Genomic DNA, 26,120 nt, shown 5'->3' on the forward strand with positions numbered 1-26,120 from the left:
GAAGGAGGGGTGTTAATGTTGCAGTTTAAAAACTGTAGTGTAAAGCACCCTTCTGGCAAGACAGTGATGGAGTGAATGATGGTGAAAGTTTTTATTTTTCGGGCCACCCTGCCTTGGTGGGAATCGGCCAGTGTGATAATAAAAATAAATAAAATAAGTGACTTGGTTCATGGACCCAGTATTCTGTATATTCAAGTGTGGAAAAGGACACTTGTATAGTCAGGACTCTTAGTGTAGGAAATGTTTTGCTGCATGCGACCTCATGAGTCCTTAGAACTGATCATGAGTCCTTAGAACTGATCATGAGTTCTTAGAACTGATCATGAGTCCTTAGAACTGATCATGAGTCCTTAGAACTGATCATGAGTCCTTAGAACTGATCATGAGTCCTTAGAACTGATCATGAGTCCTTAGAACTGATCATGAGTCCTTAGAACTGATCATGAGTCCTTAGAACTGATCATGAGTCCTTAGAACTGATCATGAGTCCTTAGAACTGATCATGAGCCCTTAGAACTGATCATGAGTCCTTAGAACTGATCATGAGTTCTTAGAACTGATCATGAGTCCTTAGAACTGATCATGAGTCCTTAGAACTGATCATGAGTCCTTAGAACTGATCATGAGTCCTTAGAACTGATCATGAGTCCTTAGAACTGATCATGAGTCCTTAGAACTGATCATGAGCCCTTAGAACTGATCATGAGTCCTTAGAACTGATCATGAGTCCTTAGAACTGATCATGAGTCCTTAGAACTGATCATGAGTCCTTAGAACTGATCATGAGTCCTTAGAACTGATCATGAGTCCTTAGAACTGATCATGAGTCCTTAGAACTGATCATGAGTCCTTAGAACTGATCATGAGCCCTTAGAACTGATCATGAGCCCTTAGAACTGATCATGAGTCCTTAGAACTGATCATGAGCCCTTAGAACTGATCATGAGCCCTTAGAACTGATCATGAGTCCTTAGAACTGATCATGAGCCCTTAGAACTGATCATGAGTTCTTAGAACTGATCATGAGTTCTTAGAACTGATCATCAATCCTTAGAACTGACCACCACAGCACCATAAGCACCATAATGCACCTAAATTACTGGAAATGGTTGAAGGTCCTTGATCTGTATTCCCTGGAATGCAGGTGAGAGATACATGGTAATATACACTTGCAAGGTCCTGGAGGGATTGGTACCAAACCTGCAAACGAAAATCACTCCCTTTGAAAGCAAAAACCTGGGCAGGAGATGCAACATTCCCCCGATCCTGATGAAAAGCAGGGACACCACGAGTACATTGAGAGACAACACAAGTGTCTGGGGCCCAAGACTGTTCAACTGCCTCCCAGCATGCATAGGGGGATTACCAATAGACCCCCTGGCTGTCTTCAAGAAGGTACTGGACAGGCACCTAAAGTCAGTACCTGACCAACCAAGATGTGGTTCGTACGTCAGCTTGCGTGCAGCCAGCAGTAATAGCCTGGTTGATCAGACCCTAATCCACCATGAGGCCTGATCTCAGACCGAGCCGTGGGGGCATTAGCCCCCGAAACCCTCTCCAGGTAAACTCCAGGTAAACCAGTCCTTAGAACTGACCATCAGTCCTTAGAACTGATTATTAGTTCTTAAAACTGATCATCAGTCCTGAGAACTGATCATGAGTCCTTAGAGTTTATCATGAGTCCTTAGAACTGACCACCAGTCTAGAAACTGATCACCAGTCCTAAGACTCGAGACAAAATGTTTTCTTTATTAAATGTCCTGGACTGTAGGCAAGTATTCTTTCCTAGAGTTTGTCGACATTTATAGACTGTAGCTATGTTCAAGTATAGCTAGTAAGACTGAGATGATTTGTACTTTATACTCTCACAGCTATGCATTGTTATATTTTCATGCTTTTAAGGCTACTTGGTCTGCACCATTTTAAATATATTTCCTAATTCTCTGCAGGATCAGGTGTAATATACAAATAAACCTGTAATGCATTGTAGCATTCATCACTTGAGCAAATCAGATGATGGTGCATTACTTATATATACATTCTGTTGAGAATGAAAAGGCAGAATACCATGACCTGGAGAGAGTTTACCTGGAGAGAGTTCCGGGGGTCAACGCCCCCGCGGCCCGGTCTGTGACCAGACTGGAACAATACACAGATAACCCGCAAAGTTATGAGAGCATTTTGAAACATTGTCATAATTTTCACTCTCTGCTGTGCAGGTTATTTGTGTGTATATGCATTTTGTGATTGTATCATGAGTTGAGGACTGTAAATCACCTATTCACGTGATAAACATGTGTTCTTATGTACCATGTGTGTGTACCACATGTCTGTACCTGTAAGTTATAATTATCTTCTCTATTATTTATCATATTTGTACCATGTGTGTGTGTACCACATGTGTCTGCACCCATAAGTTATAATCATCTTCTCTATTATTTATAAGTGTAACTTCAAATATCGAACTTAATCCGTTCCAGGAGCTAGTTCTAAATTCGAAAAGTCTGAAAAGCGAAGCAATATTTCCCATAAGAAATAATGGAAATACAGTGGTCCCTCGTTTATCGTATTTAATCCGTTCCTGGAGGTGCTACTATTATCGAAATCTATGATTTTCGAATCAATTTTCCCCATAAGAAATAATGTAAATACAATTAATCTGTTCCTGACACCCAGAAGTATTAAAACAAAAAATTTTTTTACATGAAATATAGATGTAGTACATAAAAAATACAATGGGACATGATGAATGAAACATTAACAGCATAACACTTACCTTTATTGGAGATTCTTCTTAGTGTATGGAAGACTGGAGGAGGAGAGAGATTGGATTATTTACAGTTTGGAAGGGGAATCCCCTTCCATCAACACCTCAGGTACCAATTGCTTTTCTGGGGTTACTTCTCTTCTCTGTTTCTTAATGCCACTAGGACCAGCTTGAGAGTCACTGGAGTCCTGTCTTGCAAAATAACTGTGGAGAGAGCTCTGTTTCTGGTGTCTCTTTAACACTTCCCTAAAATGGGCCAAGACTTTGTCACTGTACATGTTGCCAACATGGCTTGCAACAGCCTTGTCAGGGTGATGTTTCTCCATAAATCTTTCCACCTTACCCCACATTTCAAAAACTTCCTTAATTTCTGAAGAAGGCACCTTCTTCCATCTCTCTTCCTCCTCCTCTGCAGCAAGATTCTGAGTTGCGATCTGTTGCTCTTGCTGCTGAAACTCTTGCAGCTTCTCAGTGGTGAGTTCTTCGTTGTGGTCTTCCACCAATTCTTCCACATCCTCCAAACTCACATCCAACCCCATGGAACTCCCCAGTGCCACAATAGATTTAACAAGAGACATAGGCTCATCAGGGACAGCCCCAAACCCTTCAAAATCCCTCTTGTCGACACAATCTGGCCACAATTTTCTCCAAGCAGAGTTCGAAGCCATGGTAGTCACTCCCTCCCAAGCCTTACCTATAAGGGTTATGCAATGGAGGATGCTGAAGTGTTCTCTCCAAAAATCTCTTAGGGTCAAGTGAGTGTCTGAGGTCACAGTCAAGCACCTTTGAAACATTGCTTTGGTGTAGAGTTTTTTTAAAGTTTGCAATGTCCTGCTGGTCCATGGGCTGGAGGAGAGGAGTGGTATTCGGGGGCAATAACTTTACTGTGATGAACCCACACTCCTCGAAAATTAGGTCATCCAAGTTTGGAGGATGAGCAGGTGCATTGTCTATTACTAGGAGGCACTTGAGATACAATTTCTTTTCCAGGAGGTAATTCTTCACACTAGGGCCAAACACTTCATTGAACCACTTGACGAAAATTTCCCTCGTGACCCATGCCTTACTATTAGATTTCCAAAACACACACAATTTACTCTTCATAACATTGTTTTTCCTGAACACTCTGGGATTTTCAGAATGGTACACTAGTAACGGCTTCACTTTGAAATCCCCACTAGCATTAGCACAGAACATGAGCGTCAGCCTGTCTTTCATAGGCTTGTGTCCTGGCAGTGCCTTTTCCTCCTGTGTAATGTAGGTCCTCTTTGGCATTTTCTTCCAAAAGAGGCCTGTTTCGTCACAATTGAACACTTGTTCAGGTTTCAGTCCTTCAGCCTCTATGTACTCCTTGAATTCATGCACATATTTTTCAGCCGCTTTGTGGTCCAAACTGGCAGCCTCACCATGCCTTACCACACTGTGTATGCCGCTACGGTTCTTAAATCTCTCAAACCAACCTTTGCTGGCCTTAAATTCACTCACATCACCACTAGTTGCAGACAGTTTCTTTACCAGATCGTCGTGCAACTGCCTAAGCCTTTTCACAAATAATCGACGTCATAATACTATCTCCTGCTAATTGTTTCTTGTTTATCCACACCAATAATAACTTCTCAACCTCTTCGAGTACTGGTGATCTCATTTTTGTCAGCATATTTACCCCATTTGCAACAACAGCATCCTTGATTTCCTTTTTCTTGGCCATGATGGAACATATGGTTGTATAGGGTTTGTTATACATCCTGGCCAGTTTGGCCACACTTAAGCCACTTTCATATTGTTCAATGATGTTTTTCTTAAATTCAATTGTATTTCTCACCTTCTTTACCAAAGGCTTGGCACTAGGAGCTTTCTTTGCCAGGATAGAAGCGATGGTCAACTTGTTTTTCCTGTACATCCTGGCAAGCACAACAAGTGACACACCACTCTCATACTTCTGCATTATTTCCTTTTTCACATCTATGGTGTTTCTCACTTTCTTTACCACAGGGGTACCACTAGGAAGTTTCTTTGGGCACATGGTAGCTTATTTCACAGTCCCACAAGCGCTGAACACAATGAAATAATCGTAAAATGTTTGAATGAGAGCGCAGGTTAGTGTTCACTCAAGCATCAACAAAACCAGACTGGCTCACAGTCCCTGCACGGGGATGTGGACAGAGTGGGCTGCTGGACAGGTCCGGTACCTGGTGGTTCGAAAATAGGGGCGAGTTCGATAATAGGGATAAAGTTGGTTCAAAAAAAGCATTTGATTTTCGAAGAGTTCGATAAGTGATACGTTCGAAATTTGAGGTTCCACTGTATTTGATCTCTCTTGATTAGCATGCAGTAATTTAATGTTCTTGCAGTTTTACCTGGGCTCTGCCATGTTTTATCAAGAAGTTACTGTACAATGCCCTAGGAGAGGTTTCAGTATACAGACAAGGTAGGTTCCAGGCTGCTGCTCTAAAGCAAAAATCACTATTAAGTGAAACAGCCTTTCTTTCATTTTCCAATACATATAAAAGCTTGACAAAATGTTTACACTATCACATATTAAGTGAGCAATAGTGCTAGGCCTAAAAAATGCATATACTTTACACACATTACTTACCTTAAAATATTTTCGTCCTCAGCGTATAGTGAGAGGTGAATATATTTATTGAAGGAAGTCGGAATAAATGAAGAATTGGTATAATTGAAAGCCACTGTATTAGTGAAACACTGTAAAGTGATGCACTGTAAAGTGAAACACTGTAAAGTGAAGCACTGTAAAGCAAAGCCTTGTGAAGTGAAGAACTGTGAAGTGAAGCACTGTAAAGTGAAGCACTGTAAAGCAAAGCCTTGTGAAGTGAAGCACTGTGAAGTGAAGCACTGTAAAGTGAAGCACTGTAAAGTGAAGCACTGTACAGTGAAGCACTGTAAAGTGAAGCACTGTACAGTGAAGCACTGTACAGTGAAGCACTGTAAAGTGAAGCACTGTAAAGTGAAGCACTGTACAGTGAAGCACTGTAAAGTGAAGCACTGTAAAGTGAAGCACTGTAAAGTGAAGCACTGTAAAGTGAAGTACTGTAAAGTGAAGCACTACAGTGAAGCACTTTAAAGTGAAGCACTGTAAAGTGAAGCACTGTAAAGTGAAGCACTGTAAGGCAGGGTCTGTCTATACAACAAAATGTTTAGCAAAAAAACATTCTTGTTATGGGTTCATTATTTTATATAATTATTAGAAAAAGTACAACCTAATTGCTGTGAGTATCTCACATTTAAAGATAAATACTATAGTACATTGTGGCTTAAAAATTATTCTTTAGACTATTATTAAACATGAAGACTGATAGGTAAGTTGTTTTAAATGTGATAACATTTACAATGGTGGAAAAATAGGTCCATTGTGTTGTATTGATGGTGTGAGAGATTATATGAGATTAGATTAAGTCAGAGGTGATGCTGAGAGTGTTTTATTGTTATTATTATTATTATTATTATTATTATTGTCATTATTATTATTATTACTACTACTACTACCACTACTGTTGGATAATATTATTATTATTATTGATACTACTACTACTAGGTACTGTTCACAAAAAACTCAGACTGCATTTGTGTTCACAGTGGTGCCTATGCTAACCTTCCTATGGTGTATAAATATACCTAGTTGGATGAACCTTATTGTGGCTAGCTGGTCCAGTGGCTAACGCGACAGTCTGGAGTTTTGAGACTCTCTGATCGCAGGTTCTAACCCCACCTGTGGTATGGTTTGTTTGCAATTCTGTCATTACAATTTCGTGAGTCGAGTTATGGTGTCTGCTGTGTGTGGTGACTGAACCACACAAAGCAGTGAACGTACAGTACACTGCTTTGTGTGGTTCAATCTGTTTTTGAAAGGTATTGTGCTTACTACTATTTATTATACAGTGGACCCTCACCTAACGATGGCATCGCATAACGTTAAATCCGCCTAGCGATACATTTTAACGCAAAAATTTTGCCTCGCCTAGCGCTAAAAAACTCGCTCAACGCGATTCGTCCGAGACGAGTCCCCGTGCGGCCTCAGCCAGCCTCACTTGTTCCGTGGGTGGCAGTGTTTACAAGCCAGCCTTCGCGGTCACATCCAAGCATACAATCGGAACATTTCATATTATCACAGCGTTTTTAGTGATTTCACCTGCAAAATAAGTGACCATGGGCCCCAAGAAAGCTTCTAGTGCCAACCCTGTGGTAAAAAAGGGTGGGAAATACTATCGTACCACAGTCAGCTGCTGCTGCACCACCGTCAGCTGTTGCTGGACCAGTCAGCTGTTGCTGCACCACAGCTGCTGCTGCACCACAGTCAGCTGCTGCTGCACCTCGGTCAGCTGTTGCTGCACTAGTCAGCTGCTGCTGCACCACAGCTGCTGCTGCACCACAGCTGCTGCTGCACCATGGTCAGCTGTTGCTCCACCACAGTCAGCTGTTGCTGTTGCTGCACCACCATCAGCTGTATTACTCGAAGATGTGGAGAGTGTGTTGTTGGTATGGCTTAACATGAAACAATTACCGAGAAACGATTAACCCCAGAGGGTTAGCCACCCAGGATAACCCAAGAAAGTCAGTGCATCATCAAGGACTGTCTAACTTATTTCCATTGGGGTCCTTAATCTTGTCCCCCAGGATGCGACCCACAACAGTTGACTAACACCCAGGTGAACAGGAAAAAATGCCTGGAACTAGTGCTCATATTGGTGAGGTTAGTGGGGAGGATGTGGAAGAGTTGGTGGAGGAGGACAATGAAGAACTAACCACTGATAAGCTGTTAGATCATCTTCAACAGCAAGAGGCCACACCTGAGGAAACTGCTTTGGAGGAGGGGAGAGAGAAATTGAAGAAGTTGCCTACTTCAAAGATTAAGGAAATGTGTGCAATGTGGCTTAAAGTGCAAACCTTTTTTGATGAAAATCACCCTGACACAGCTATTGCAAACCATGCTGGTGACTATTACACTGACAATGTTGTGAAACACTTTAGGAAAGTCATAAAGGAACGAGAGGTACAGACCTCTATGGACAGATATGTTGTGCGACAGAAGTCCAGTGACTCTGAAGCTGGTCCTAGTGGCATTAAAAGAAGGAAAGTAACCCCGGAAAAGGACTTGCTACCTCAAGTCCTAATGGAAGGGATTCCCCTTCTAAACACTAAGACCATCCACACTCTCCCCTCCTCCCGTTCCATCAATCATCACCAGATCTTCAATAAAGGTAAGTGTCATGTATTGTACATCTCTTCTTCAGTTTGTGTGTATTAAAATTAATATTTCATGTGGTAAAAAATTTTTTTTTTCATACTTTGGGGTGTCTTGCACGTATTAATTTGATTTCCACTATTTCTTATGGGGAAAACTAATTCGCCTAAAGATAATTTCACCTAATGTTGAGCTCTCAGGAACGGATTAATATCGTTAGGCGAGGGTCCACTGTAGTCAGTTTTAAGTTTGAATATAAAGGCGAATAGGTGTAAATTACAGTAGACGTAGCTTGAATATTAAGTACTGTAGTTCGTATTTTAAAAGCTAGGGTACAAAATGGGGTATTTGGTTTGTAATAGAAATAAAGAGTAAACAATATAAATTTATATAACATATAGTGAGTTTAGGCCTAGTCTTCATGGTCATTTCAAACAAGTTGAATTTAAAATATAGTTTCATGGAAGGTCATAATTTTTATTTCAGCACTCTTAGAATATTGAAATTTTAATTTTGAAATTGCTGAAATTTAATAAGTCGTATTACTGTATGTCTCCTGCAAGTTTAGCGTTCATCATGAATATTCAATATTAAGTCATGTATCTCTCTTAGTTGGAGTAATAGAGTTTGAATATAATGTGTTCCTTTTCATTCCTAATTCATGATAAAATTCTTGGTACATGTACTGTATTTATTATGAGTGTGAAGGTTTACTCATATATTGTGGTGGCTTAGCTTCATGATTTACATAAGGATTCATGCTCTGTAGCTGCAACATTCTTCTCAAAGCAACATTTCTGTTTATTTTCTACCTTTCTTACCATTTGAGTGTGATTCCAACTGCAGTTACTTACTACCCATGCATCCAGGCTGGTTGATTGTGGTAACATAGAACAGCTGGTTCGTGAAGTGACAGAAAGCGTCACTCAGAGAAGACAAGCCTCTGTTGGCACCATACAGCATGCTCTCCTCTCTAACAAACTAAGAATCAGCATTCCTCAGGTCAGTGCTATGCTCATGCATCGGTACACTGGTTTATATAGAATTCCTAAAGTACCGTACTTTGCACACATTTGCCAACACACAGCTTGTAAAGATTCTGTATAAACCTATGTATGGCACTTAAAGTGTAGAAAGTTTCTAGTGGTCATTGAGGCTAATGCTGGCAGGCTGAAATATTGGCATTGTATTAGGTAAGTAGGGCAGCATTCAATCTGGCAGTGCATGTTACTAGGTAAGTAGGGTAGCATTCAATCTGGCAGTGCATGTGAATGTGGACTGGTGTGCACTGGGAGGCATCTGATAACATAAAGGTTTGTCCAAGTGGCTGGTGCACATTTCCTGTTAATTTGTACAAATTATTTATGATTTTGCCACATACAGTCATTAGAACATAAGAATGGAGGAACACTGCAGCAGGCCTGCTGGCCCATACAAGGCCACCTATTCCCACCCACCCACTTTTCCAGCCTTTTTCCAAAGCTTCCCAAGAATTACCTTCAATACCTCAGATACTAATGAGACCCAGCTCTTTTCATTTATATATTTGTCCAGTGTGAATGTATTCAGATATTCAGGAATGGGCTTGGCAGTAGATTGGTCTTTGAAAGACAAGGTAATCATAGAACTGATGAGGGGAAAAAGGCAAGCAGAGCACTAAGGAGTTTGTGAAGACAAAGAACATTAGGTTAGGTTAGGTAAGGTTCGTCAGGAAACAGGACAAATGTTTCCTGACGTGGGTCTGTATAGTGGTACCAATGCTTTTATAAATGTGTGAAGCATGGGTGGTGAATGTTGCAGGTCGCTCCTGTCTGTCTCAACTATTGGACCACTACGACAAGGTCCTAAATGCACTAGAAGACAAAAAGAATGCAGATGTAATATATACAGACTTTGCAAAAGCCTTCGACAAGTGTGACCATGGCGTAATAGCGCACAAAATGCGTGCTAAAGGAATAACAGGAAAAGTCGGTCGATGGATCTATAATTTCCTCACTAACAGAACACAGAGAGTAGTCGTCAACAGAGTAAAGTCCGAGGCAGCTACGGTGAAAAGCTCTGTTCCACAAGGCACAGTACTCGCTCCCATCTTGTTCCTCATCCTTATATCCGACATAGACAAGGATGTCAGCCACAGCACCGTGTCTTCCTTTGCAGATGACACCCGAATCTGCATGACAGTGTCTTCCATTGCAGACACTGCAAAGCTCCAGGCAGACATCAACCAAATCTTTCAGTGGGCTGCAGAAAACAATATGAAGTTCAACGATGAGAAATTTCAATTACTCAGATATGGTAAACATGAGGAAATTAAATCTTCATCAGAGTACAAAACAAATTCTGGCCACAAAATAGAGCGAAACACCAACGTCAAAGACCTGGGAGTGATCATGTCGGAGGATCTCACCTTCAAGGACCATAACATTGTATCAATCGCATCTGCTAGAAAAATGACAGGATGGATAATGAGAACCTTCAAAACTAGGGAGGCCAAGCCCATGATGACACTCTTCAGGTCACTTGTTCTATCTAGGCTGGAATATTGCTGCACACTAACAGCACCTTTCAAGGCAGGTGAAATTGCCGACCTAGAAAATGTACAGAGAACTTTCACGGCGCGCATAACGGAGATAAAACACCTCAATTATTGGGAGCGCTTGAGGTTCCTAAACCTGTATTCCCTGGAACGCAGGAGGGAGAGATACATGATTATATACACCTGGAAAATCCTAGAGGGACTAGTACTGAACTTGCACACGAAAATCACCCACTACGAAAGCAAAAGACTTGGCAGACGATGCACCATCCCCCCAATGAAAAGCAGGGGTGTCACTAGCACGTTAAGAGACCATACAATAAGTGTCAGGGGCCCGAGACTGTTCAACTGCCTCCCAGCACACATAAGGGGGATTACCAACAGACCCCTGGCAGTCTTCAAGCTGGCACTGGACAAGCACCTAAAGTCAGTTCCGGATCAGCCGGGCTGTGGCTCGTATGTTGGTTTGCGTGCAGCCAGCAGCAACAGCCTGGTTGATCAGGCTCTGATCCACCAGGAGGCCTGGTCTCAGACCGGGCCGCGGGGGCGTTGACCCCCGGAACTCTCTCCAGGTAAACTCCAGGTAAACAAGAAAAGGTGGTGGAGATGTCATGTCTTAGGGCTATGTGCAATGTGAATATGATGCAGAGAATCCATTGCTTGGAGATTAGAAGGAGGTGCTGGGTTTTTAAAAGCATTTTCCAGAGGGTAGAGGAAGAGTTGTTGAAGTGGTTTGGACATTTAGAGAGAATGGAACAAAATAGAATGACTTGGAGGGCATTTAAATCTGTATTGGAAGGAAGGTGCGGTAGGGGTTATCCTAGGAGAGGTTGGAGAGATGGGGTAAAGGAGGTTTTTGTGTGTGAGGGGCTTGGACTTCCACCAGGTGTGTGCGAGTGTGTTAGGAGTGAGTAAAGACGGGTGATTTTTATGGCGTGACATGCTGTTGGAGTGCGAGCAAAATAACATTTATGGAGGGATTCAGGGAAACTGGTTAACCAGACTTGAATCCTGGAGGTGGGAAGAACAGTGCCTGAACTCTGAAGGAGAGGTTCTGATATGCTGCAGTTTTTTAACTGTATTGTGGGCATGCCACTGGCAAGACAGTGATGAAGTGAATGATGATGAAAGTATTTCTTCTTTTTCTGGTCAGCCTGCCTTGGTGGGAAATGACCGATGTGTTAACAAAAAAAAAAAATAAAAATAAAAGTTTTCCAGGTAATGAAGGTAATTCACAGATAAAAGTAATTCATAGATTTTGATTATATTACCCATATTTTACTGAAAACAACCAGAGTATGAATTCTACTCTCTAGCATTTTCCTGGCGCATCGGCTTTTCTGTGAACAGATCCCTTTACTCTGGTCATAATTTCTTAAGGATGGCATTATTTACTAGATGTGATGTATTAGAGATTTTTTTTTAACACACTGGCTGTCTCCCACCAAGGTAGGGAGACTCAAAAAAGAAAGATACACTGTCACCATCACTCACTTCTATCATTGTCTTGCGAGAAGTGTACTGACATTCAACTCAAATTCTTCTCCAGACTTCAATATCCCCACCTCTCTCAGAGTGCAGGCACTGTACTTCCCACCTCCAGGACTTAAGTCTGGATTACAGAAATATAGTCTCGGAAATACTAAATAGGCACAAATTTGAAATAAAATTTATTATGCAGACATAATTTTGCATAATTCACGGTTTTTCTACTTTTGCGTGACCTCTGCCGTAGGAATATAAATCGGTAGTTGTCCATTCATTAATATAGTGAGGGAAAAATTCCATTTCAAGTGAACTCTCCATCTAACAGACTTTGGAAATATGGTATAATATTCACTGGGTCAGTAGATTTGGAAATAATGACAAAGTCCTTTGCTTGTAGAATTGTTCATTATTGTTACAATCACAGCAAAACAATTCTCTTCTGTCTATCTGCTGTATGACCCTGGTGGGTTTACCACTTCTTTTTGATTATAATAATAATCTATCCACCACAATTGCCATTACTGGTCACCCACCCACTACCCATTAGTCAGTCAGAGGGTTGACTGTAGTTTTGTGAGTAGTGTGACCCTTGTAGGTTCAAAACTTCTTTTTGATTATAATAATAATAATAATAATAATAATAATAATAATAATAATAATAATAATAATAATAATAATAATAATAATGTGAGTAGTGTACAGTAGATTTGTGAGTATTTTTATTGAAAAACTTTTTCAGGTACTGCATCATAGATATTGTAACATTTAAAAACTACTTAAGTGGAACTGATTAATGTATTTTTGCATCGTAATGTATATTATTTCAGGATCACAAATAACACTTGGTTATTACCACCAACAGCTTAACATATTGAGGAGTGATCAGATGATGCAAATCCTGCACAGTATTGCTTAAATGTTCTGAAATTCAATGAGCAAATCTTTTTCTTACCTGTCTGGCATGGGTGTGCGCTAAGGTGCCATTGCAGTTACAGTATGTAAAACACGTGGCTCTTTAACGAAAAGCATATGATAATTGAGGTTGCTTGTGGCTAAGTGGTAGCTCCCTTGGCTCTCAACAAAGAATTAGGATGTATTGACAAGTGTCTTTACACCAGTTGTCCCTTCTAGCAGATTGTCATGGGTTAAATTCAGGAGGGTGATAGCACAGGTGCTCCTCGACTTTTGATGGGTTATGCTCCGATAACCCATCGTAAGTTGAAGATATTGTAAGTCATATATGAATGTGATATGATAAATAAATAACTACTGTCACTGAATAAGTAAATAATTACTATAACTAAATACAGCCTCTCCTCACTTAGTGATGTACTCGTTTACCGACAACTCGGACTTACGACGGGCTCTCTGGCCAGTATACATACCTAAATAATGTATATTAGAGCTGATTTTCCTCTATTCTGTTTATTACAATATACAGTACACTACTGTTTACACATTTAAAAATATTCTAAAAATGTTATAAATGATGCAAAGGTGACATTAAAACAATATCAAAGATGGTTGATACACACCCACTACCATTATAGTACGCTCCTCACTTAGCGATGAATTCACTTACCAACATGGTCTTAGGAACGGAACTCCATCGGTAAGTGAGGAGAGGATGTACCAGAAGCAGGGGACAGATTTGGGAGTTTAGTAGACGTAATGGGCTTGGAAAAATTTGGTTAAAAATGGAAAAATGTTTGATGACTACTGAATGTGTGTTGCCATTGCACCATCATGAAGTCAAAATATCATAAGTCAAACCATCGTAAAGTGAGGAGCACCTGTATTTCCTACTGGGCTCTGAAATCCGCTGTGGTAAGATCACAGCTCTTAGCTTGTAAATCTAATTGTGAAAAAATTTAATACTTGTATTAATAGTAGAGAGAGAATAAACCTTTAAAATTCTTAATCTTCTTATGATTATATCAGTTAACAATTTTGTAATTTAAATCATGAGTTTAATAAAAAAGTAGATGTGTTTTTAATACTCTAGGAAGGTTCCTTGATGCTTGAGAGGCTCTTGATCCAAGGAACTGGACCACAGGTCCAGTTCCTTGGATCAAGAGCCTCTCAAGCATCAAGAGCCCCAGGAACTGGACCACAGGTCCAGTTCCTGGAATTGAGCTTGAATGCCTTCCATACCCTAGGTACTGTAAGATTAAGAGATTTTGTTCGGATTTGGCCCCTGTGAATTTAGCATTCTCCCATCAGTGTAATAATAATAATAATGGCCTATTGTATCTCTTAGCATTAGTAATACAAAATTTTGTTGGCAGTGTTGTGCTGCATGATTTATAAAACACAACTCTGTGTTTATTTTTGTCAGTTAAGGAAAGTGGAAAAAGTATTTGACTGATGTAGTGTATGCAAGATGTGATTGTTCTTGTGTAGTGGTGATTCTTGTTCTTGTGTAATGTATACAGGATGTGATTGTTGTTCTTGTGTAGTGTATACAAGATGTGATTGTTGTTCTTGTGTAGTGTATACAGGATGTGATTGTTGTTCTTGTGTAGTGTATACAAGATATGATTGTTGTTCTTGTGTAATGTATACAAGATGTGATTGTTGTTCTTGTGTAGTGTATACAAGATGTGATTGTTGTTCTTGTGTAGTGTATACAAGATATGATTGTTGTTCTTGTGTAATGTATACAAGATATGATTGTTGTTCTTGTGTAGTGTATACAAGACATGATTGTTGTTCTTGTGTAATGTATACAAGATGTGATTGTTGTTCTTGCGTAGTGTATACAAGATGTGATTGTTGTTCTTGTGTAGTGTATACAAGACATGATTGTTGTTCTTGTGTAGTGTATACAAGACATGATTGTTGTTCTTGTGTAATGTATACAAGATGTGATTGTTGTTCTTGCGTAGTGTATACAAGATGTGATTGTTGTTCTTGTGTAGTGTATACAAGATGTGATTGTTGTTCTTGTGTAGTGTATACAAGATGTGATTGTTGTTCTTGTGTAGTGTATACAGGATATGATTGTTCTTGTGTAATGTATACAAGATGTGATTGTTGTTCTTGTGTAGTGTATACAAGATATGATTGTTGTTCTTGTGTAATGTATACAAGATGTGATTGTTGTTCTTGTGTAGTGTATACAAGATGTGATTGTTGTTCTTGTGTAGTGTATACAAGATGTGATTGTTGTTCTTGTGTAATGTATACAAGATATGATTGTTGTTGTGTAATGTATACAAGATATGATTGTTGTTCTTGTGTAGTGTATACAAGATATGATTGTTGTTCTTGTGTAATGTATACAAGATATGATTGTTGTTCTTGTGTAGTGTATACAAGATATGATTGTTGTTCTTGTGTAATGTATACAAGATATGATTGTTGTTCTTGTGTAGTGTATACAAGACATGATTGTTGTTCTTGTGTAGTGTATACAAGATATGATTGTTGTTCTTGTGTAGTGTATACAAGACATGATTGTTGTTCTTGTGTAGTGTATACAAGACATGATTGTTGTTCTTGTGTAGTGTATACAAGACATGATTGTTGTTCTTGTGTAGTGTATACAAGACATGATTGTTGTTCATTTCAGTCAGAGTTTCTTGTCTCAGAAAGCACTGATCATTTTGCCAGCATACTAAATGTGAATTTTAGTATGCTGGCATTATAAGATTAATATATTTTAGTATGCTGACTATTATGAGATTAATATATTTCATTGATGTCAAATAATAATGATGAGTAAGTTTAGGCTGACATACAATCTACATATTGTGTAATATTATAATTTTAACAAGGTTTGGTTAGGTTGCTAAATTAAGTTTGGTGCTAAATTGAAATTTGTGTACCGTTGAGCCAAAACATATTAGTATGTAAAAAGCTCTCTGTAGGGAAGTTTGGCTCGTTTAAATGGAAAAATTTCCCAGGTAGTGCCATTGATGCGAGATGTTCAGGTTGCTTTAAATATAGGGTGGACAGGTACATGAGTGGATGTGAGTCAAACCTGCCTAGCAGAGGCCAGGAGGCCTGTGCAGCACTTCTCCATTCTTATGCTCTTCTGTAAAATATTCACAGCATTGTTATGTACAGAATTCGTCTCTGCTACCATTCAAATTTCTAAGGAAGTAGTAATTTAATGGTGTGAACATAACCTCTGAAGTGTCAAATACTGTAACTGTTATTCTTAGAAGTAGATAAATTTTAATTACTAATCCAGTAGTATAGTATTTAATATCTAGTATTTATTAGTGAGTTCAGAGGTGGTGTCTCAGTAGTATTCAGCTTCTCTATGTACAGTGCTTTTGAGACTTTTGTGTGTTTGATTATTTTGTTTTATTTCCTGTAGAGTACAAGCTGTAGTTTTAACTTTTTATAATATTAATAACTTAAAACAAGATGGCTATGACAAACTACATGTGTAGTAATTACTGATATATGGAATGTGAAAATTATATTAAAACTGTGTAAATATTATTGTAAGCTTTTTAAAAACTTTTTCCCCTGCTAGCACAATTTAATTAAAAGAAGAAAACATACTGTATTTCACCATTACTCACACTTTAGCTTTATTCCAGAAGTGTACTGACATGATGGTCCATACTGGACCATAGGCAGTGGGTGGAGTGATTTATAATTGTAAGACATTGTCGACGTGCTTCAGTATGGCAGACAGTTTCTGGAGTGGGCTGTTTTTTTTGAAGTTTAACCCTTTGCGGGATTCAGCCATACTAGTACGGCTTATGACCCAGGGTTTTTGACATACTAGTACGCCTAAATTCTAGCGCCCTCAAATCTAGTGGGAGAAAGCTGGTAGGCCTACATATGAAAGAATGAGTCTATGTGGTCAGTGTGCACATTATAAAAAAAATCCTGCAGCACACAGTGCATAATGAGAAAAAAACCCGACCGTTTTTTGGAATAAAACAGCGACTTTGCACTGTATTTTCGTATGGTATTTATTGTTGTATTCTAGTTTTCTTGGTCTCATTTTATAGAATGGAAGACATATCACAGAAATTGAGATGATTTTGACTGGTTTTACAATGACAAGTACCTTGAAATTGAGCTCAAAGTAGCAAAAATGTTCGATTTTTACCAAAGTTCTAAAGTAAACAAATCATGCCAAGCATCCAATACACGTCAACTGGTGAGTCTAATATTCTTTCGCAAGTGCGCCAATATTATTTATACCATTTTTTACACTAATGCAGTAGTCTGCATAACAGTAAATCTTCTATTTTTTGTGAGAATAAAAATTCAAAGTGGAAAGCAAAAGAATGTAAGAGGGGCCTTGAGACGTGACTAATGAACAGAGGAAATGTCATTTTAGTGCCAGGAATGTCTTTCTTGTTTATTCTGGACCTTATTCGAAAATTGGCATCTTTTGAAATTTGTGTGAAATTGGCAAAATTGCTAAATTCTGACCACTGTACTGGATAGTTGAAATTGGTAAATGGGTGGTTTCTTGCACTCATTTGATAGAAAAAAATGGAGTTCTAGCGAGATATTCATGTTTTTTGTTGACTAGTACAGTGGAATTGGCCGAAAATAGGGCTCAAAGTGGGCAAAATCGCCAATGCATAAACATTGCTGAGACCACTAACTTCACGAGAGCATAATTCCGTAAGTTTTCCATCAGATTTTATACTTTTGGTGTCATTATGATCGGGAAAAGATTCTCTATCTTTTCATAAGAATTTTTTTTTTTTTTTTTAAATTTTGCCTACCCTGAGAACGAGTCTCAGAGAGGGCCTGTCGACCCTCAAAGGGTTAAAATATACTAAAGAAAGCCACTGCCATGCAGCTCACTGCCTCCCAGTCCACTTCTACAGAAACATCAGGTAACTTCAGCAGTTCTTTCTGCAGAAAGTGTCTGCTGTATTGAAGCATATAGTGAAGCAGCATCATGGCCTTGTCTCCAGCCTGTGAGACTCGGGGCTCACCCACGACATATCCCACAACAAATAAACAATCGATTTGGGCATGACAATAATTACATTAAATAAAACATATACAGTAAGGCCCCGCTTTACGGCGTTTTGCCTTATGGCATTCCGCTTATACGGCGATGTCAAATTATGACCAAAATTTGCTATATGGCAAGCGGTCTTTCAAATATGGCGCCCCCTCCCGGTTTGTTTACATTTTCCGTGACCACATCTATTATGTCAGGAAACTTTCCAAAATTTCAAGTGTTTTAAAGTTACTGCATATTTTATATGTACTCTGATAATTATACTTATGTGTACCTGTACCTAAATATACTTACACACTGTGCTGGTGTGCAGGTACACATTAAAATGGCTAAGTCTCTCTCTACTCATGACGCCAATACTACGTAATAATAATCACTCTTGGGCACACTAAATGTCTTATTTTACATCAATATAGGCATTTACATTAATCCATCTATGATATTTTCCTCAAAATTATATATGAAACCCATTACATAGCATATAAACATGATACATACACTCACAGAATAAAAATTGATGTAAATATGAGATTTGTTTACAAAGCAGCTGTGTAGGTAGTGTCAGAAGAATTACGTTTTCTCTAGTCAAACTGGGGGATAACTGTAGAAAAATATTCTTTTTGTATGCCTTTACTCTATATATAGCAATTCACGACCCTTGTGGGTTTAGTGCTTTTTATTAATAATAATAATAATAATAATTATTATTATTATTATTATTATTATTATTATTATTATTATTATTATTATTACAGTGGACCCTTGCATAACGCTATTAATCCGTTCCTGAGAGCTCAATGTTAGGCGAAATTATCGTTAGGCGAATTAATTTTCCCCATAAGAAATAATGGAAATTAAATTAATCCGTGCAAGAAACCCAAAAGTATGAAAAAATTTTTTTTTTACCACATGAAATATTAATTTTAATACACACAAACTGAAGAAGACATGCACAGTTACATGACACTTACCTTTATTGAAGATCTGGTGATGATTGATGGGATGGGAGGAGGGAAGAGTGTTGATAGTCTTAGTGTTTGGAAGGGGAATCTCCTTCCATTAGGACTTGAGGTGTCAAGTCCTTTTCCGGGGTTACTTCCCTTCTTCTTTTAATGCCACTAGGACCACCTATGTTGTGCGACAGAGTCACTGGACTTCTGTCGCACAACATATCTGTCCATAGAGGTCTGTACCCCTCGTTCCTTTATGACTTTCCTAAAGTGTTTCACAACATTGTCAGTGTAATAGTCACCAGCACGGCTTGCAATAGCTGTCTGAGGGTGATTTTCGTCCATAAAGGTTTGCACTTTAAGCCACATTGCACACATTTCCTTGATCTTTGAAGTAGGCAACTTCTTCAATTTCTCTCTCCCCTCCTCCGAAGCAGTTTCCTCAGGTCTGGCCTCTTGCTGTTGAAGATGATCTAGCAGCTCATCAGTGGTTAGTTCGTCATTGTCCTCCTCCACCAACTCTTCCACATCCTCCCCACTAACCTCCAACCCCAAGGACTTCCCCAATGCCACAATTGATTCCTCAACTGCCATACACTTCTCAGGGTTAGCCTCAAATCCTTCAAAATCCCTTTGTCTACACATTCTGGCCACAGTTTTTTCCAAGCAGAGTTCAAGGTACTCTTAGTCACTCCCTCCATAAGGTTTACACAATTGAGGATATTAAAGTGATCTCTCCAAAACTCTTTTAGAGTCACTTGAGTTTCTGAGGTCACTACAAAGCACCTTTCAAACATACCTTTTGTGTACAGTTTCTTGAAGTTGGAAATGACCTGCTGGTCCATGGGCTGCAGGAGAGGAGTGGTATTAGGAGGCAAAAACTTGACCTTAATGAAGCTCATGTCCCCACAAAGTCGTTCTGCCAAGTCTGTAGGATGACCAGGGGCATTGTCTAACACCAGGAGGCACTTAAGGTCTAATTTATTTTCAATTAGGTAATTTTTCACAGTGGGGGCAAATGCATGGTGTAACCAGTCATAGAAAAAGTCCCTAGTGACCCATGCCTTACTGTTTGCCCTCCACAGCACACACAAATTAGCCTTGAGAATATTCTTAGTGCCTGAACGCTCTGGGAGTTTCAGAGTGATACACCAGTAGAGGCTTCACTTTGCAATCACCACTAGCATTGGCACACATTAACAGAGTAAGCCTGTCTTTCATAGGCTTATGTCCTGGGAGTGCCTTTTCCTCCTCAGTAATGTAGGTCCTGCTTGGCATTTTCTTCCAAAACAGGCCTGTTTTGTCACAATTAAACAATTGTTCAGGTTTCAGTCCTTCACTGTCTATGTACTCCTTGAATTCCTGCACATATTTTTCAGCTGCTCTGTGGTCCGAACTGGCAGCCTCATCATGCCTTATCACACTATGTATGCCACTATGCTTCTTAAATCTCTCAAACCAACCTTTGCTGGCCTTAAATTCACTCACATCATCACTAGTTGCAGGCATTTTTCTAATTAAATCCTGATGCAACTTCCTAGCCTTTTCACTTATGATCGCTTGAGAGATGCTATCTCCTGCTATCTGTTTTTCGTTTATCCACACCAATAACAGTCTCTCAACATCTTCTATCACTTGCGATCTCTGTTTCGAAAACAAAGTTGCACCTTTGGCAAGAACAGCTTCCTTGATTGCCGTTTTCTTGGCCACAATAGTAGCGATGGTTAATTGGGGTTTACTATACAACCTGGCCAGCTCGGAGACACGCACTCCACTTTCATACTTAGCAATGATCTCTTTCTTCATATCCATAGTAATTCTCACCCTTATTCCTGTAGGGTTGGCACTAGACGCTTTCTTGGGGCCCATGGTGACTTATTTTGCAGGTGAAATCTAAAAATGCTGTAATAATATGAAATGTTCCGATTGTATGCTTGGATGTGACCGCGGAGGCTGGCTTGTAAACAATGCCACCGGCAGAACAAGTGAGGCTGTCTCAGGCCGCACATGGACGTGTCTCGGACAAATTGCGTTGAGCGAGTTTTTTAGCGCTAGGCGAGGAAAAATTTTTGCATTATAATGTAGCGCTAGGCGGATTTAACGTTATGTGATGCCAACATTAGGCGGGGGTCCACTATTAATAATAATAATAATAATAATATCTTCATTCACTCTAAAAATGGTGTGTTGCTGTTTGTTTATTCTGTACTAACTTCAAAATTCAAAATTCAAAATTCAAAATTTATTCTCTATAAGGATTACAATGCTGAGTTTACAGAATTTGGTTATTATGTGGTTTACATGTAGTAAAATAATAATTACAGAGTGTACCACTAGAACACCTAGCATGGCTAGGCATTTCGGGCAGACTTAAATTAAATCTTAAGTTTAAAATATTACAAAATTATGAGGTCAGTTGGTATTATGACTTGTACAACTTGTACACAATGTAAGAGTATTTGTATTTTGAGGTAATTATTATTATAATAAAAAAATATTGAGGTAAATGTTTTACAAACGCTTACAAACGTACGTGAATGCACTAAAAGTAGACATTTTAATACGCATTTATTTCGCCTGACTGAGTGATCGCCCATTACCTGTTCAGTTTGTGTTCTTACATTGTCTCAACTCTGTATCTCGTTCTCTCTCTCGTTTACTCTTTCGTCAACTAGTTGGCTCTCATTGACGATGGCGTCTAAGGTTAGCTGTGATAAAAAGAGAAGCCGTAAGCCTCTTGCTTTAAGTGCCAAGTTAGAGGATGATGGTGTGCCATTCTGATTTCATTCAATAAACACCCTGCCACTCACCTCTCACACATTAATATTAATATTTTAAGGTAAGTAATAAGTGTACTCTGTGTGTATCTTACCTTTTATTGTGTTTTTAATGCTTATTTCTATTGCTAACTTAATGTAAGTTAGTGTAAACTTGTTGTCTGGCATTTATTGCATATTTTATGTGTGCTCTGTTAATACCTGTGGACCTGTGTGGTAGCCGGGTGGAGGGACAACATTACGTTTTCTCTGCTCAGCCATCAGAGAAAACGTTTATGAATCTGTGTTTGGCCCAGCCACTCCCTCACTCCGTTTTTGTTTACAATTTTTGGCATGAATTATTCATTACTTCTACCTTCATTTATGATGGCATCTAAAGGTAGTTGTTAGAAAAGATTAAATTCAGTGAACAAGGCATGTCGATGTTAATAATATGGCTCTGGTCCACAGTGTAGGTAGCCGGTAGGTGTAGCCCAGGCGGGCTACACCTACTGGGTACCTACACTGACTTCCTACAAATAAATACTACTCATCTCTCTTTCTATATTAAGACTACACATATTTTAAGGTAAATAACAAGTGTACTGTATGTGTATTTTACCTCTCTGGGATGTTTTAAATATCGTATATTAAGTATGAGATGGGGAGCCAGTGCTACCTGCACCTGAATTCCTACAAATAAGTACTACTCCCCTCTCTCCCTACATTAAGATTACAAATACTTTAAGATAAGTAATGAATTTACTGTGAACGTATTTTACTTTGTGTGTTTTTAATGCCTGGTTCTATTACTGACTTAATATAATTTAGTGTAAACTTGTTGTCTGGCATTTATATGCATTTATAAATGGAAAAAAATGGCGTTCTGCCTTCCGGCGATGTCTGCTTTCCAGCGACAGCCTGGAACCTAACCCGCCATATAAGTGGGGCCATACTGTATTAACAGTGGTTACTGATAATAAAGAAAGACACTTTCTTGCATATTGGTCACAGAATTACTATGAAGTTCAGCAATTTACTCAGAATATAAAGGTGTTTGCTCAAGGTGGGTGTTTAATTACTTTAGCTACCACCTTCAGATTGTTCAGGTTTCATACTGAATCTGACTGATATTCCCTCACACTCTCCCATAACATTATAATGTTATTAATGCTTCCTACACCAATACATAACTAAGATTCAGTCACAAGTGTTAATCACACAGAGTACAGCATAAATATATTCCATAAGATCTTTCAACTAATAACCTTATTACAGACTGGTGTTGTACAAGCCAAATCATCAGCTGGTTACTGTGTAACAACATTATACTGGCACCTCTCATATACAGGAGGACCCTGTTTTACAGCAATTCACTTTTCAGCTTTTTGCTAATGCAGTGGTTTTCATACCCATTCTTCATTTATATATTCACCACTCACTGTAAGTTAAGGAAGAAAATATTTTAAGGTAAGTAATGTGTGTACTGTATATGCATTTTTTAGGCCTAGCTATATTGCTCACTAATGTATGAGAGTATAAACATGTTAACAGACTTTTAAATGCATTTGAAAGTGAAAATGGCTATATTTCACTTTACAGCAGTAGCCCGGAACTTAACCTGTTGTATAAGCGGGGCCCTCCTGTACAGGCACCTCTCATCACCACATCTTGTTTATTCATTCCTTATTCATACATTACACTAACTGAAACCTGGCTAAAGCCTGATAGTACAGATGTCTATGCCATTCCTGGTTACACAGCCATACACAACTGTAGGCCAGACCAACAAGGGGGTGGCACAGCCATATACTACTCAGACCAACTAGAATGTATCACTAATACTTGCACAAGGGATGAACATGGGGAATATATAATAGCTAAATTCAAATCCAAATACCTACAAAAACCTCTCACATTGATAAACATCTACAGAGTTCCACAGTCAAACATTAGCCAATTTAGTCAAAATCTAGGAAGTATGATAACTGATGCACGCATGAACAAAGATCACTTACTACTCTCAGGTGACTTCAATATAAATCTCCTGCAAGACCAGGACCCACACGTTACTGAATTCACAAACACAATGAGTAACTGTATGTTACTACCAACAGTAACAAAACCTACAAGAGTTACAGAGACTAGTGTTTCCCTACTTGACCACATCTGGACCAACACCATATCCCCTTTAAAATCAGGCATAATTACAGATAATACCACAGACCACTACCCTACTTTCCTCATAACAACTCTTGGTAAACTACCCCAAGACACTACTAAAGTCACCTTCAGACTTCACAATGAGGCAGCCATTAATAACTTCGCAACAGCATTAGCAAACATTGATTGGCACACTGAGCTAGAAATCTATACAGATATTGACGAATGTATTAATAATTTTCTAAAAAAGACCCAATACCTCTATAACAAGCACTGCCCTAAAAAAACTAAACAGATGACAGCAAAGAGACTGAACAGTCCCTGGCTAACACCCAGCATTCTCAAATCCATAAATACAAAACACCAATATGAAAAACAGTACAGAATGGGTCACATAACCAGAGACCAAACAAAACGTTACTCGTCAATCCTAACCAGCCTGATAAGAAGGGCAAAAAAATTGTATTATGAGAACAGATTATCCAACTTACGAGGTGATATAAAAAAGACCTGGAAAACACTATCTGAAATTCTGGGAACAAAAAAGATATCACGAAATAGCGAAATAAAATTAGCAAAATCAGATGAACCCCAACTCCCACCAACAGAAACAGCAAACAGACTCAATGATTTCTTCTCCACTATAGGACAAAACCTTGCCCATAAAATCCCAAGCTCAGATACCCCACCAAATAACTACCTCACCGGCAACTACCCGAACACACTGTTCCTAGCTCCGACTAACCCATACGAAGTCTCCCTTATTATCAATGCACTAAAAAACAAGGCAGGAGATTTAAGTACCTTACCACCCTTTATATATAAAAAAGTGTCACAAGTGCTATCTCCAATCATTGCAACACTCTTTAACAAATCCATTGAATCCTCCACCTTCCCTACAGTACTCAAAATAGCAAGGGTCACCCCGATCCACAAAGGAGGAGACCAAACAGAGTTGAATAACTATAGGCCAATATCCAACTTACACCCTCTCTCAAAAATCTTTGAAAAACTAATTCATAAACGAATCTACTCCTACCTTATCTCCCAGAACATACTCAACCCCTGCCAATTTGGATTCAGGCCTAATAAAAATACTAATGATGCTATTATACACATGCTAGAACATATATACACTGCAATAGAGAAAAAAGAAGTCCCACTGGGGATCTTCATTGACTTACGTAAAGCTTTTGATACAGTTGACCATGACTTGCTCCACGTAAAATTGTCACACTATGGTATAAGAGGGCACTCCCTCAATTACCTCAAGTCATACCTCAGCAACAGAAGCCAATATGTGTACGCAAATGGGGCAAACTCTTCTGCGCAACCAATTACAGTTGGTGTCCCACAGGGAAGTGTCCTTGGCCCTCTTCTCTTTCTCCTATACATAAATGACCTTCCAAATGCTTCGCAATTACTCAAACCCACACTATTTGCAGATGACACTACATACGTCTTCTCTCACCCGAGCCCAGTCACACTAGCCAATACTGTAAATACCGAATTACAGAAAATATCTACCTGGATGAGGACTAACAAACTTACACTAAACATTGACAAAACCTACTTCATTCAGTTTGGTAACAGAGCTACAGATGTCCCTCTTAACATAATGATAAACGGATCACCTATCACAAAGCTAACAGAGGGAAAATTCTTAGGAATCCACCTTGATAATAGACTCAAATTTCATACACATATACAACAAATTTCTAAGAAAATTTCCAAGACTGTAGGCATACTATCGAAGATACGGTACTATGTTCCACAGTCAGCCCTCCTGGCCCTATATCACTCTCTTATTTACCCCTATCTCACCTATGGAATTTGTGCATGGGGCTCAACAACAGTTAACCATCTCAGACCACTAATTACCCAACAAAAGGCTGCAGTTAGAATGATAACAAATTCTCACTACAGGCAGCACACTCCACCAATATTCAATACACTAAACCTACTCACCATACAAAACATCCATACTTATTACTGCACCTATTACATACATAGAACACTTAACTCTGATATTAACCCTCCCCTCAAACATCTCCTTGCCAACCTCAACAGAACACATGACCATAACACAAGGCACAGATCACTCTTTGATGTTCCTCGTGTTCATCTCACACTATGCAAAAACTCAATGCACATAAAAGGCCCTAAAATCTGGAATTCATTACCTGTAAATATAAAAGAAACACTACCTGTTTATAAATTCAAGTCTCTACTCAAAGATCACTTACTCACCCAAAACCAAATAAATACTGAATAACTGAACCTTATAAATTGTATATCTTA

The 26,120-nt window shown here is 39.0% G+C and overlaps 1 protein-coding gene across 3 annotated transcripts in view; it reads left to right on the forward strand.

The window, feature by feature from the left end:
* Syx8 (syntaxin 8) overlaps positions 1–26,120 on the forward strand; it is an 80,728-nt gene that overhangs the window by 16,285 nt on the left and 38,323 nt on the right. For all 3 annotated transcript variants that reach the window (XM_070093514.1, XM_070093515.1, XM_070093516.1), the window contains exon 2: positions 8,840–8,972. In XM_070093514.1, the coding sequence (XP_069949615.1) occupies positions 8,840–8,972 (133 nt within the window). The remainder of the gene's footprint in view (positions 1–8,839; positions 8,973–26,120) is intronic.

Source organism: Cherax quadricarinatus, chromosome 43 (genome assembly GCF_038502225.1).
Source record: "Cherax quadricarinatus isolate ZL_2023a chromosome 43, ASM3850222v1, whole genome shotgun sequence".
NCBI classification, from domain to species: Eukaryota; Metazoa; Arthropoda; class Malacostraca; order Decapoda; family Parastacidae; genus Cherax; species Cherax quadricarinatus.